Raw genomic sequence first — 14,065 nt, 5'->3', positions numbered from 1 at the left:
AACACAATATACGCAGTAGAAGCGGAAACGGGATGGCCGAGGCATTAAAACGTTCATACCCCTCAGGTAACCATGGCAACCGCCATCGTTCTCAGCCAATCACAATCTCAGATTTCCGTCTCCCGTACACGTTTCACGCCATCTTGAAATTACTCCCCGAGTTTGTCAAGTCGCTCGCAAATTAAAAAAGCACGGCAACGATTTCCATTATTGTTTCGGTGACCCGGTATGAGCGGTTCCCGTAACAAGCCGGCAGTCAGCAAAGGGCAGACGGAGGCAGACACCGGCCGGGAGACGAACCATAGAGACAAAAAGACCGGAGGAGGAATGCTGAAGAAGCTGAAGTCGAGGCGCAGCCAAACGGATAAGTGGCCTGTGGTCACAGAGGATGAACTCCGGGCTTTGGGAAGAGATATTACCCCGGACCATGTCCTGGGTCTCAGGGCTGTCACGGGAGGTACGTTATGAGCACGTTAACTTTTCTAAAGTCGGTAAAACCCGTTCCTCAAAGAGCATCGTTTATTATATGCTAATTGTGGCTAACGTTTAGTGATGGTTTCATACCAGTCTAGGTGAGTCCATTTATGTAATCAGGTAGTGTGTTTGATTAGTAAACAGTCGTACGTTTGCTATTTTGTGAACATCTCCATGGGCGTAAGTGGGAATTTTAGGCACCCAGAAGGAAAACTGTCCAGGCCACCCTGTGGTAGAAGTTGCACTAAAAAGATACATAATTATTTATTGATTCTTTATTGGACCAATCCCCACTGGGGAAATTCAACTGCTACAGCAGCTGAAGTCAAGAAAAACCAGTTACCAGAGAAGAAATGAAATAGGACACAGAGGGCAAGGCAGCCAAAAAGACGTTAAATAGGACAACAGACAACAAAAACACTACACAAGAGTGAAATGACAACAGTTGTGGACAAAGTGACTATAAAAATAGACTACAAAAAGGAGGTTTGTCCATTGTGCTTACATACACAAACATGGTATTTCACTTTGGACGGGTTAATACAAGTCTGTTGTGGAGGCAGTAAGAAGTCGTTGCCTCCACTCAGACCAATATTAATGCGCTCATTGTTTAGCTTCTTTACAGGAGCTTGTTCTTTGGGCCCACTTACATCTGACAGTCAGGAGATGTGCCTCTGCGACCTCATTACATTACATATAATCACTTAAAACATTATCAGAATTAAATCTTTCCAAGTCATTTATCTGGATTATTGGCCTCTTTCCACTGGCTCTCACACAACTACTTACTGTCCTTCTTGAACCTGCTAAGTTAAATCCCCTGGTTTGTCATTGGACACCCAGTCGACCACAGTTGCAGCCAGTGCTTACTTAATGCCTCCCATTGTTTTGGGCATTTTCCTGTTCCAGACAACAATGGCGTTACTTCCCTCCTCTCTCACTGTACTTGATTGAGAAGATGGAAGTCTATGCTATAGCATTACTCACCATTACTGCAAGTTGCAGGAACCAGAAAACGGATACTGAAATCCTAGTTGGTCTTTGAGTGCTAAGTAAGGATAAGCCCTTGTGTCCCAAAGTATTTTGTGACAAAATGTATGATACCACTCTGTTCACAACTTCATTCTTTCTTTCTTCCAGTAATGAACTCACCTACTAGAAGTTTGTCTATTTCTAACCCACATTTATTTCATGTTCCAGACTATCTTTGCAGACCTGAAGACAACATCTTCAACATTGACTTTACACGTTTCAAAATCAGAGATCTTGAGACGGGGACAGTACTGTTTGAGATTGCCAAACCTCCAAACGCTGGTAAGTCCACAGCACCGAGCTTAGTATTCCTAAAATGCAGAAGAAATTCAAATTAATGACAGAATTCATGAGAGTCATGAATGACCAGACCAAGAGGGGTTTGTGTGTATAGCTTAATGATTGGTGATTGATGCGCCATGCGACCCATTGGTCAGGTGGTAGGATGAAAAATGGGCAATTTAATGTTAGTCCAATCAAAGCTGTCACGGGCTCTGTTGCAGATATGTGTAGATCAGGCGTAGATGTAATGCATGGCCATCAAGCAAATTTGAGCCCCCACCACTAACTAGTAGCCCAATAAGAACCTTTTCCCCTTTAGAGCATGTTCTTTCTTAACAAAGCTGTGAAGCTTTGAAGCTGTTTCTAAAACTACCCTGATTCTAAAATGTGATTGCCATAAAAGCTCACTACTACTGTCTTGTCCTAGCCTTCGTCACACCTTAGTGTAAGGACTGTGAGGGGAAGACCTGTAACTAGTATGATCATCGCTGTCTTCTTCTCAGTAATTTTATCCAAATTGCCATCTGCCAAACGGAAACTACTCTTGATACCATATACCCGGTCTGATGTACAGTATAGTATGCCACTGTTCAAGAATCACAGGCATGACATGTAACATGACAGCGTTGGTTTCTAGTGTGGCCTATCCTACCATGTCGGCTCTCCCTTTCACACAGAAGTCACTTTGGCTCTGCGACTACCTCTGCTGCCGGCTTGAAGGCACAACTACAGTTACTCCCATTCACTCTTTGCACATTCTATACTGAAAGGAAAGGAAGTGCAAAATGAAGGCGCAACAGACCTTGCAGCTCCTCTATACCCTGGCTGTAAATAACCTGATTTTACTGATTTACATCTATAGCTTATCTGTCTCCTTGTAGTGTGTTAAGAAAAACATGTGAAAACACAGTCTGCTGCGTAAAAGTTCAAGGTGTAGGAAGGAAGAGGCATTGTGCAACAGAGGATGTGATTTGTGTCAGGTTTGCATCTTTGATAAACGTATTTTTGTGGTTTGAGTGCGTTCAGTCTTGGTAACTCATGAGCACTCTCTCAGTCAGTACATATTTATTGCATCATGTAATGAACAGGCTGTCCATTGTGTTTGTTACTTCTGTTTCACTAGCAATTCAAATAAAAAATGTACTTTAAAAAAAAAAAATCTAGATGCGTTATAAACATATATGTCTTAACACACACAATTTTCACATTTTTTTGTATAATATCAGGTGGATGAAAATTTTAAAGACAAATTCTGTGAAAACATTTGTTTTGGCATTGTGCTGCTCCAGAACATGAAAGGGTATGTAACTACGTGTCCTGTAAACACTGGATGCTGCTCAGTTGATGTTTTCTGTGTCAGGTCCTGTGGAGAATGATGATGAGAGTGGAGACGCGAGTGCAGGACGTTTTGTCCGATACCAGTTTACACCAGCCTTCCTAAAACTGCGCACAGTTGGTGCAACGTAAGTAGATGGACCGTACTGCATGATGTTCCTGACAGCATAATAATCAGCCTTGCCAGTCTCCTTACACTCACTTCGTAATGGTGTTTTTCTCGTTTCCTCGCTGCAGTGTGGAATTCACAGTGGGTGACCGACCCATTAACAGCTTTCGTATGATTGAAAGACATTACTTCCAGGGTCGCCTCCTCAAGAATTTTGACTTTGACTTTGGCTTTTGCATTCCAAATAGCCGCAACACATGTGAACACATTTATGAGTTTCCCCAGCTTCCAGATGACCTCAGTGAGTCCTAGTTTGTTGCATGTCCATGCTTTGCCTCAGTATTTTACATCAAACATTAACCAACATTCAAATCTAAATACTCTGTGTTTGCCTGTCCTTCCAGTTCGCCAAATGGTGGAGCACCCTTATGAGACCAGGTCTGACAGTTTCTATTTTGTGGACAACAAACTCATCATGCACAACAAGGCAGACTATGCCTACGACGGCGGTCTGTAGTACCTAAAAGGAAAATGTGTGAAATACCTCCCAGGGGATAGATTTCCTGGATTACACCCCTCCGAAAGCTTTGTTTTTGGGAGAACTGAAGTATTCCCTCCTTGTTGGACATTGTCATGATAGTTAAAAAAAACAAACAAAACAAAAAAAACAGTCGACCACATCTGCCTTCACATGAAATCATGGCTCCATTCATTGGTTCTTCACAGAGCTTTGTTTCTGGGACTCACAGGATTCTGTTGTTCAATATTTTTCCGTTATATTCGACTGAAATCTTTGTTGTTTGATTCGTCATACGAGTAGCATGTTACCGCTTGAACACTTCTGCCTTAAGTTTTTTGCTGTCTCTGCTGGAAAGGGACACTTTGACTCACAGACCTCTCATGGCAACGCCTCTAGACTGTGTTCGTTCTAATTTCATTTACTTAAATGTGTAGATATTATCATTTAAACTACCTTTTGAAAGTGACAATTGCGTTTCCATTATGGAAAAGCGAGCGGTAACTAGATGTTTTACAGTATTGTTTGTAATAGATGATCATGTAGGACTAGTTAATAATCTGAGTTTAATCTCTCCTTTGAAATATCTGTTGTGAATCTTTGCAACTGTACGTGTCAGATATTTAAGCTTGGTGTCTATTTTGTATTGTGTATAGTTAAGTTGATGAATCTCCTTTTGATTCAAGAACAGCATGCTCTCTTTTCATGATGTCAGACGTCATCCTGCTAAAGTGTCTTACGGTTTTATTTCAATAACTTGGTGTTAACACTGGTTTGTTCTTTACGACACGGCTATTTAGTCCCTTGGGGTGTGTCTCTCTGGTTTATTTGGCACAACAGCACTGTGAATCCTACCTTTTAGCCAGCTCATTTAGCTAGCTGAAGTGTGGTATGCCTATTAAACTGGTGGCTGAGTCTACGTTGTGCTGTTCTCAGTTTACCAGTAAAATATCCCAGTAGCACACACCTAGACAGTACAGAGTGATGTAGCTTGGCAGATGTATTTTTAATAAGGCGCTATGGTAGCTACAGAAACTCGTCTCTTTTTCTACTCACTGAGGTCCTGTTTAATGGATTATTCTGGTGATTTTGCAGATTATACTAGGATTTACTGCATTAATTTCAATGCTATTAGACATAAGCATACAGTCTAATGCAACTTTGCACTACAGCCTTGTAACAAGTCCAACCTTAACTAATTGTGTACCTCACAGGGGAGTTTGATTATGTGTTGAATTATATTCCATGTACCGACAGATTGGGATGCCAGTTCATTGAAACCACCAACAATGAAGAGTTTGAAATTCTTGCAATGTAATTTCTAAATATACACGGTCCAAATCATTAGCTGGTTTCAGGACTTTTCAGATTGTATAAAGATGAATAGAAATCAGCATCTAGGCCTAAGGCAGCGTGCAAATCGCTGTTCAACACATAACTGAGCTGGACTTCCTCTTTCTGCGTGTTGTAGTGCTGGTTCCATGTGCCTTGAGTCCAGGTGATGTTTGATTTTCTTTCTATTATTATTGTAAAGAACCTGTGTGTTTCATCCGTCTGTGATACAAAGACAGTAGTATCTTGCAGTGCTGCCTTGTTTAAAAAAGAAAAAAGAATGTTTTACTGTCTTTGAAACACCTATTGATATCATTATTTACGCTGACAAATTTTACAGTGGGAAATCATCGGTGACAACACATATAAACCTCAACAAGTGGGATATCAGGCAGACACTGGTGACTTAGTAACTGGGAAGACTGTACCATCTGTGTCATACAATGTCACTCAGTGGTGTTCTATGTAAATGCCTTGAAAAGCAGGTACACTCACTTTGAATATCTGCACAAAAAAGAATACATTTTATGGATTTATTTTGTCATCTGTTGCATGGACTTTTTTTTCCATTGGTTAATTTCCCTAATGACGCATACATTTCTTATCAAGGTTGTTGTAAATAAAAATGTCTGACAGCAAAAAATATTGAAAAGTGCTCATTATAAATATGATTTTGCTTTCTAGCTTGCATCACAATTGTATATTAACTGAATTGTACAGGTCATAGTTAAGAAGTATACACCTGTCGGTCTTAATTGTATGATCACTGACAGGTGCAGTGAATAACGCTGATTATTTTTAACATTATATACAGCTGGGAAATGTTAGGGTGCAAATTAATATTTTGTCCTCAATCTTAATGTGTTAAAAACAGGTACAATGGACAAGTGGAAGTATTTAATGGACTTTGACTTTGTGGGTGGCTAAGAATGAATTGTGGATGCAGATTCTTATAGAAAGGTGCCCTATATAAAAACTTGTGTTTGTTTATTGCTGATGCAGACCCAGCTGTCCTATGCACCTATACCTTAGCATTGTTGGTCATTAACATCCTGTAATGAAATTAGTTTTTCCTTATGGCCTCTTTCAGCCACAAAATATTCCCTGCCACAAAGCAAAAATGATTCAGGAATTGTTTGAGTAACTTAACAAGTTCAAGGTGTCGACTCGGGCTCCAATATTTCCAGATCTCAATTTAATACTGCATCTGTGTGATGTGCTAGACACACCCCCAAAGATTATGAATTATTTTGTTTAAAGATCTGCATTTTGGTGCAACATACCCCGACACACCTTCAGATGTCGAATGGGGCTCATGCCTCAACAGGTCAAGGCCACAATATTTAGACTTTCATCCATGATGCCTTATATTTGTTTTAATGCTGTGACAGTGGCTCATTGAAGAGTTGGTTGTGGTTCATTTGGTCAAACATTTAGTTTCTTAAATAAGTATGAAAGGTGAGAGGAACAAAAGCACATATTTGGGGGAAAACTTGCTTTTGGACTATCGGACTGCATTACCCAGAATCCTCAGCACAAAACACAACACTAGCAGCACGTGTCCCATCATGGCCGCCCCCGGTAGAAAGATGGTTGGTGTTTCGGACGACTCCAGTAGCAGTGACGACGAAGAACTTAGACGGTGTCAGGAGGCAGTTTGGGAAACACAAACTAATAAAACAAAAGGTGAATGTTTTCTGTTGTGTTTGAAATGAGAGACGAAGTAAACAATATTTTACAGATAGTTGAACTGTCCAGAGGAAATGCGGCACAAGTCCTGCAGCATTCGTTGCCCGCGTGCAGAATGTTAATTTTAGGTAATTGATTAATAATTCGGCCGAAGTTATATGAGCACCAGTAGTGTACATGCTTATAGTTGAGAGGCTTTTAATGTTAATGCTATTATTTGTATAATGACTGCATGTCTGTGTCTGTGTGTGTTTTAGATGGAGACAGCAGTGTGAAAGAGTCCAAGCGGTAAGACTTATTAAAGCGACCACTGTCTGTACTGTAATGTTAGAGAAAGGAAATGTTGCAAGACTGTTTAGTATAACATACACAGGTCAGCCATAACATTATGACCGATGATCGATGAATGAAATAACGCTGATTATTGAGTAATCATGGGTACTTCTCAGTGGGTGGGATATATTAGGGACCAGATGAACATTTAGTAATAGTTGATATGTTAGAATCAAAAAAATGGTCAAGTAGAAGGATTTACACAGCAAGGGCCAAGTTGACATTGTAGATGACTGGGTCAGATCATGAGTGGAGTTCCTGGTCTGCAGTGGTCAGAAACAAAAGTGGAAAAGTAAGCTCTCTGGTGTGGTATACTTGGGTGGATATTAATGATGAAATTTATTTGACACCTACCTAAGCATTGTTCCATAACATGTACATCCTTTAATTTAAAAAAATAAAAATAAAATAAACGTGGCCTAGGGATCTGCTGCTAACACCTTGTTAACAGATAACAGATAAAACAGCCTAGAACCTCAGAGGTCTAGTAGAGTAATCGGTATGGGCTATTTTGGTGGTGAAACCACAATATTAGTCATGTGGTCATAATGTTATGGCTGACCCATCTAGAGCCTGTATCCCAAAGATGTTGCCAGTTTATGCTTTATGGTATTTTAATGATTTAAATGTCAGTATTACACGTGAAACTGAGAAAATGAAATGATCTTGGTAGTGCTCTGTTCTACAGCATTGTCGTCTCCAACCATGAGCACGATGGCAATGAGCTCCAGGTCACCCAAGGATTTCAAACACATGTTGCCAAGAAATTGGGACATTTTCTTGACAGGTAACTTGTGTGACTATGGAACAAATATGTTATAAAAGACAATGTTATTAGAGGAAGCCAGGTTTTAAACCACTATTTTTGACTTTCAGTTGCATTTCAGAAAAGCAGCCTGCAACTTCTTCCTGTGTGAAATCGTCGCAGTGTAACGATGATGGAGACGAAGGTAAAGGCTCATAGGACATAGGCTCTGCTTTAAACTGGATGTTTCCTGTCTTTAAGTCTACATGTTTCCTTCTTTTAGGTTTCCGTCTGTTTTCCACATCAGTCCCCGGCCAGGAAGCTGATCCAGATCCTCCGGTCCCTGTGAGGCGTCGGCCCGTTCCAAGCTCGAGGTTCCTTATCTATACTTTTATTTAAAAATGTTGATTCGGTTTTTGTGATATGTGACACAGGATATTTATCTGCCCCTCATAGTGACAGCGACAGTGAGATGGAAGCAAGGCTGAAGGAGGCAGCAGTGTCTGTCAGCGACTTCTTACCCACATCTACACCCTCTGCTCCCTGCACTGAAAAAGTTACGAAAAATAAGAAATTGGCAGAGGGTGAAGACAGCCACGTTGTTAAGAAAAAGAAGAAGAAGAAGAAGAAGAAACAAAATCAAGAAGAGAGTGAGCAGGTGGACTCTACAGATTCTGCTCCTGTTGCTGAAAGCAATGGCAAGCACAAGAACTCGGAGCAGGAACACACAGAAGTCGAAGTAAAACGGAAAAAGAAGAAGAGACGAAAAGGAAACGCAGAGGAAGAAGCTTTGAATTAAATTTTTATGACAAGTGATTCACAGTTTTTGATATGTTTGTGCTCATATCTTCCATAGAAATAATGGGGTGGTATTTCACAGAATACTTTGAGGGAGTTCCAAGGAGACGACTTCTCGTCATTGTTTATGTTTATATTTGAAATTGTCTTTACTTCGTTATAAAGGACACTCAAAGTGTGAAGAAGAGCATTTCAAGACACCGAGTGTAAAAAAAAAAACAATAATAATAATGCAGGTAACATGCTTTTGACAATTTTTATAATCTAAAAAACATTATTGCAATAAAAATACATTTTGGTGTTGATTTTCAGTTGATTCTCTGCTGTATCAAGAGTAAATCTTCTCTCATTTCAGTCCTTGTTCTGATTACAGTTGTATGGAGTTTGACTGTGTGAAAAACATCAAAGCTGAATCGTTGGAATTAGCACCAGAGGTAGCTGTCCGTTTCAAACACCCCCATTCTCCGGTAGACAGAGGGGCGATACTTAGGTTGCCTGAAGACTTTTACTGTGCTGTAGAGACCATTTGTGAAGGAATATAGGAGCTGATGTCTGTTGGCGACGGAGAGAGGAGGTGAGACTGATGACTGTCTGTTGTCTGAGAGGCAGGATACAGCTCTAGGCTCTCAGACGAAGCTGTTGACGGAAGGGGAAGAAATACGTTGAGTTTGGAAAAATAGCTTCTAAAAACATCTGTAATGTATCAATAATCTGATTCCCTACATGCACGTAAGTGTAAGTTGGAGGACAAAACTGGACATTAAGTGGCTAATATTCCAGCCTACTAGTGTTCATATAAATATAAAAGCATGGTTCGACTGCTGAGGCACGAGAAGATGAAATTTCTCAACACAATTAACCACCACACTGTTGGATTTGTTTCATTTTCTGCTTGTTCTCAACTTCATGCACAACCCTTAAATGTCTGTGAAGCTCCCTAGGAATCCAGGTCATGGTGCATCCAGAAACAAAACTAAAACAAAGTCAACTTAAACTGAAGTTTGAATATTCTAGTCATTAGTCTGCTGTCAGAGCACCAGTCGCTAGAGGAAAGAAAAAATACACTTAAAACTAATTTCTTCAATTACAGATGAGTACCTGGTTGGTAACACATCCTAGCTCAGGTGAGCACCACCCACAGATGTTCTTAATAAAAACCTCAACTCCCATCAGTCATTTAAAAGTGAAGAAGCAGCTAGGATGGGGGGTGAGACATTAAGATGTCCAACTGGTTTTGTTTTAAATATCAGATGTTGCATTTCAGATACTGCAACCACTGGAGAATGCACTTTTATCTAAATTAAATTGTGTAACAATGATGCTACACGTTGGGAAACGTACCATGTTGTTGAGAGAGAGTTAGATAAAAATGATCTATACCACTCGCTCATGTGTCCAGTCAATACGCGTACACGTAGCTTAAAATCTGGAAACAGGGACACGGCGCAGCAGCTCTTTGCAACACTAACTGACACATAACGTGTTTTATTTGATCTGTTCACAAACTGGCTTTACATTGAATGGACAGATATGAGTTTGATGTCAGATGGCAAAAAAAATCCAACAAAACAAATTAACACGTTCCCTAAAGTGTGTGATGAAATGTAATTAGTGATTTTTGGTTAAACTCAGTGTCTCGCTCTGATCCAAACGGATCAGTCCCAAATACATCACATAGTTCACAAGAACATCCGTGTATCCTGGACTGTGTTGTGCTGTTAAACGTGGATGTGTAAATGGTAAAAATGTGGAAACTTCACGTGTGTGTGTGTGTGTGTGTGTGTGTGTGTGTGTGTGTGTGTGTGTGTGTGTGTGTGTGTGTGTGTGTGCAATAAGGCTGATGTTACTGCTGTGTACCTGGCACAGGTGTGTGCGGCTGCAGGTGCAGAGAATCGTCCTGTAAAGGTGGGTCTGTGTGCTCCTCAGGATCTGCTGTCAGAATCTGCCCAAAACAAAAAATCGAGGAGAGGGTTTAAAAATGAGATTACTGATCGCCCTGACGGACCGACAAACCCAAGCCCGTACCTGTCTGACGGCAGCGAGGCTGGTCAGAGTCCCCAGGCTGCTACTGTCAGTGATGACCATGGCTTGAGACAGCAAACTGGACGAATGGTACTGGGGAGAGTCCGACTTGCTGTACACTGCAGCAGAGAACAGACACATGAATCTGCACTTAACAAAACCCGTCAAACGCATGTCGTTATGTGCCCTTACTGTGACATGGCAGCTGCGCCATGGTTGCCATGAAGGGACTGGCAGCCATGTGGCTCTGAAGCTGGTGCGATATTGGCTGCTGGCTGGAGGCGTGAAGCTGCTGCTGGAATGAGATTGGCTGGAGAGTCGTGAAACCGCCTCCCATGTTGTTGATGACGGGCACAGTCTGAGGCTGCGTGGATGTTAACCCTGCGAAACAACAGGCGACAACAATTCCCTCAGGGTTTCCATTTCCAAAGAAAAACAAAGGAAACCAGAGAGCCATCGTTACCGATGAGAAGAGAGGACTCCCCGAGGCTCATGACGCTGGGCACCGAGGCCATGATGAGGCTCTGGGAGGATGCAGGGGAGGCAGAGAGACTGTGTAGGGAGGTCAGAGTGCTTACTGGGGGTAGTGGGCCGCCGCTGGACGCCTGGGACCAGAGGAAGAGGTGTTAATACTGCAAAAGCACACGCTGCTAGTCGACAGTATAACAAAGCAAGAGACCACGACACGAGCTCTCACCGCTTTGGGGTTATGAGTCTCGAGGAGTGTGTGGCTAGGCTCCAGTTGGACAGGACTGACCACGAGACGTCCCGCTCTCTCCCCTCCGCCGCCTCTGACCGAGCTCACGGCCTCACATGAGATTTGCTGGCTGTATTTCACACCTAGGAGACAACACAAGTCAAGCCCCACGACACTGGCAAGGTTCAAAGTTTACAGCTCGACGGTTTCAAATGGCAGCAGCAGAAACCCGGACAAGCACAGTCACGACAACGAGAATGTGATGGTTACTGTTTTACGCTAGAGGACCAAAGGAGACTGCTCTGAGTCTTAATGTTGATAGAGTACTACCATGTTCGGGACTGTGTTGAAGGTTGGGGTTAGACGAAGGGGCAGACTGGTTGCTGAAAGGCGTATCAAGGGCCAGTTTGTGGCGGAAGGCCTCCTCCTTGCGCCGGTTGGCAAACCAGTTGTAAACTCGCACCTCAGTGACGAGGTTGGAGCCGAGGCCAGCGAGCTGGGAGGGAGACACCCCCCTCTGAAGACACTCTGCCCTGAAACAGAAACACACACTCGCACTGACTCACGGCTTCACATTCTAATGCTATTTATTATTTATATAATGTAACCAAACCCTCGCCGACACAGATCTGATCCTCAGGTGTGATCAGATTAGACTGATGCTAACTTACTCCCGGATGTTTGTTGTTATAGGGAAACAGTTTTGAAGATCTCACCTGTTGCAGTCCTCCACCAAACCCTCTCTTTCCTCCTTGCTGGGGTTTTTCTGTCGTTCGTAGGCGTGGAAGAGGATCTGCAGAGACGCCGGACCCCACTTGAACCTGTTCCTCCGTCCTTTCTTGGTGTCCTCTCCTTGCTCCTCCACAGATGCGAGGCCATGTTTGGCATTGGTGAATTCTGGTGAGAAAAGGACGAAGTATGTTTTAGTGTCACTTGTCTGATCCGAGTCTCCTACGCACCTGGCATTTGATGAAAGCGGCTTGTGTACTCACGCTGGCTGATCTCGCACTGCTTCTTGACGTACCAGGTGTACAGGGCCGCTCTCTTTTGGTTCTTCATGGGCGTACCTTTGTTGAGGTGCTGGGAGAGGTGGGACTGGTTGAGGCCTGTGGACTCCACCACCTCTCTCTGAGGGAGGTTATGCTGCTGCATGTAGCTTTTCACCATTTTTGCAACATGCCACGGATCCTCCCTGTTAGACACAAGGTGCCCGGAGCTGACTATATTTTACTCTCACATTTTTGCACATTTACGTTGAAGCGTATATTTCCTGTACACGGTTTTGGTATTTGTAACACTTCCCAGAGAAGTGTACAGATTGTCTGCCTCAGCGATAGACACGAGGCACGGTCACTCAGAGGGAAGTAAAGAGAGGCTTATTGACAAAGAAAGATAAGGGAAGGTACACCGGGGCAAAGTCCAACCTTTTTCAGCTCAGTGGAGGGGAAAAAAGCACGTGAAAGGTTTATAAAAAACAAATTTAAGGCTTTTTAACTTAGTCACAGACAAAAAATATGCACAATACTGCAAAAATACCTAATTTCAGCAGATTCACTTTCACCCAGACACATTTGATTTATATTATTACATAAACTGAATATAATATTTCTCAACAGCCTGTCAGAAAGAGTTTTTAGTGCATCAATATTCAGCAAATTGTCTTATATTACCAATAATCAGGCCTTAAAACCCCACATAGAAATAAATATCAGTCATGCGTTGAGCAAACATTGCCTCACATGTCCAGCCCTGCTCCATTAATCTTCACCTATGCATGTAGCTTATTTATTAAGAAATGGCCAGAGAATAATGATGGGGGTGGGTAATTAGTAACTAGCAAAGGAGGAACCCTCTTTAAATTCGCCTCAGAAGCCAGATTGCAGAGAGTGAGACAGAGAAGCATGTGAAGGAGGGAGGATTTTGGTTAAGAGAGGGGATTAAGGTAAAGGGGCATGGTGGTGTTAAACAAGTAAACTGTTGCTTCAGCTCTCGGGTGCTTGGTTTTGGATATGCAGGAGGTAAAAAAGAGAGAGATCAAAACCTGGTGTTGTTTCAGTGTGAGACATTAAGGTGAGTTTGCCGCTCACGGAGCTTCCGGAGAAGGATCGGATCTACTCACTGCAGTAATCGGTCGACTTCAGCCCTCAGCTTGGACGCCTCTTCTGGGGGAAGCTTCTCCAGATCCCGGAATATAGGCGGTGGGAAATCCATTTCTCCCTCCTCTGAGCTCTCTCCATCCCCCCTCTCTCCCTTCTCGATGCCAGCACTCGCCCTGTTTCGCTCCAGTTCCCCCATGGCTTGGACCAGGACGCCTCGGGACAGTCCAGATTCCAGCAGGGCCCAGATCAGCTGCTCCTGAAGTGCAGTGAGACGGCTCGGCCTCGCTTTAGCTGCCCTGGCCCGCTCCTTTCCCTCCATTATGCCTTACCTCGCTGCTGCCTTGCAAACAAACACTGCTCTCATGTGCAACCACCACGCTCAAATAACAGCCAGTCGGCCAGCGTCGGGCCTCTCTAGTCCCTCTTCAGATGTGAAAGATAGAACTTTCATTTTCCTTTGATGAATTTCCTCCCGATGTGTCCCGAGCTGCTTGGGTTTAGCTCTCCACCTGCTGTTTTGCTTTCAAAGGTCAATTTTCTTTTTTTTTTAACCTTCCTCCTCTTCACCCCCTCCTCCTTACATGCGCCCTGTGAACTTTGT

General features: G+C 42.7%; 3 protein-coding genes across 3 annotated transcripts; 2 read left to right on the top strand and 1 right to left on the bottom strand.

Moving 5' to 3' along the window:
• Positions 1–106: 106 nt before the first annotated feature.
• Positions 107–5,724, top strand: unc119.1 (unc-119 homolog 1). Its single transcript, XM_047592559.1, has 5 exons — positions 107–457; positions 1,675–1,788; positions 3,149–3,251; positions 3,361–3,533; positions 3,637–5,724. The coding sequence occupies exons 1-5, from the start codon at positions 229–231 to the stop codon at positions 3,747–3,749; spliced, it is 732 nt and encodes a 243-aa protein (XP_047448515.1). The 5' UTR covers positions 107–228; the 3' UTR covers positions 3,750–5,724.
• Positions 5,725–6,603: 879 nt separating this feature from the next.
• On the top strand, positions 6,604–8,957 carry c8h12orf43 (chromosome 8 C12orf43 homolog). The gene is made up of 6 exons (XM_047591395.1): positions 6,604–6,767; positions 7,028–7,058; positions 7,792–7,890; positions 7,980–8,053; positions 8,132–8,222; positions 8,305–8,957. Exons 1-6 carry the CDS (start codon positions 6,650–6,652, stop codon positions 8,645–8,647), a joined length of 756 nt encoding a protein of 251 aa, XP_047447351.1. The 5' UTR covers positions 6,604–6,649; the 3' UTR covers positions 8,648–8,957.
• hnf1a (HNF1 homeobox a) lies at positions 8,765–13,990 on the bottom strand. The gene is made up of 10 exons (XM_047591388.1): positions 13,485–13,990; positions 12,358–12,557; positions 12,082–12,262; positions 11,696–11,898; positions 11,366–11,508; positions 11,132–11,273; positions 10,861–11,049; positions 10,672–10,787; positions 10,504–10,588; positions 8,765–9,282 (listed from the first exon to the last, which is right to left on the bottom strand). The coding sequence occupies exons 1-10, from the start codon at positions 13,781–13,783 to the stop codon at positions 9,152–9,154; spliced, it is 1,689 nt and encodes a 562-aa protein (XP_047447344.1). The 5' UTR covers positions 13,784–13,990; the 3' UTR covers positions 8,765–9,151.
• Between the last annotated feature and the right edge of the window lie 75 nt (positions 13,991–14,065).

The sequence above is a fragment of the Mugil cephalus genome, chromosome 8 (assembly GCF_022458985.1).
Source record: "Mugil cephalus isolate CIBA_MC_2020 chromosome 8, CIBA_Mcephalus_1.1, whole genome shotgun sequence".
Lineage (NCBI taxonomy): Eukaryota > Metazoa > Chordata > Actinopteri > Mugiliformes > Mugilidae > Mugil > Mugil cephalus.
The sequence above is the reverse complement of the archived record's forward strand: the minus strand, read 5'-3'. Positions and strand labels throughout refer to the sequence as shown.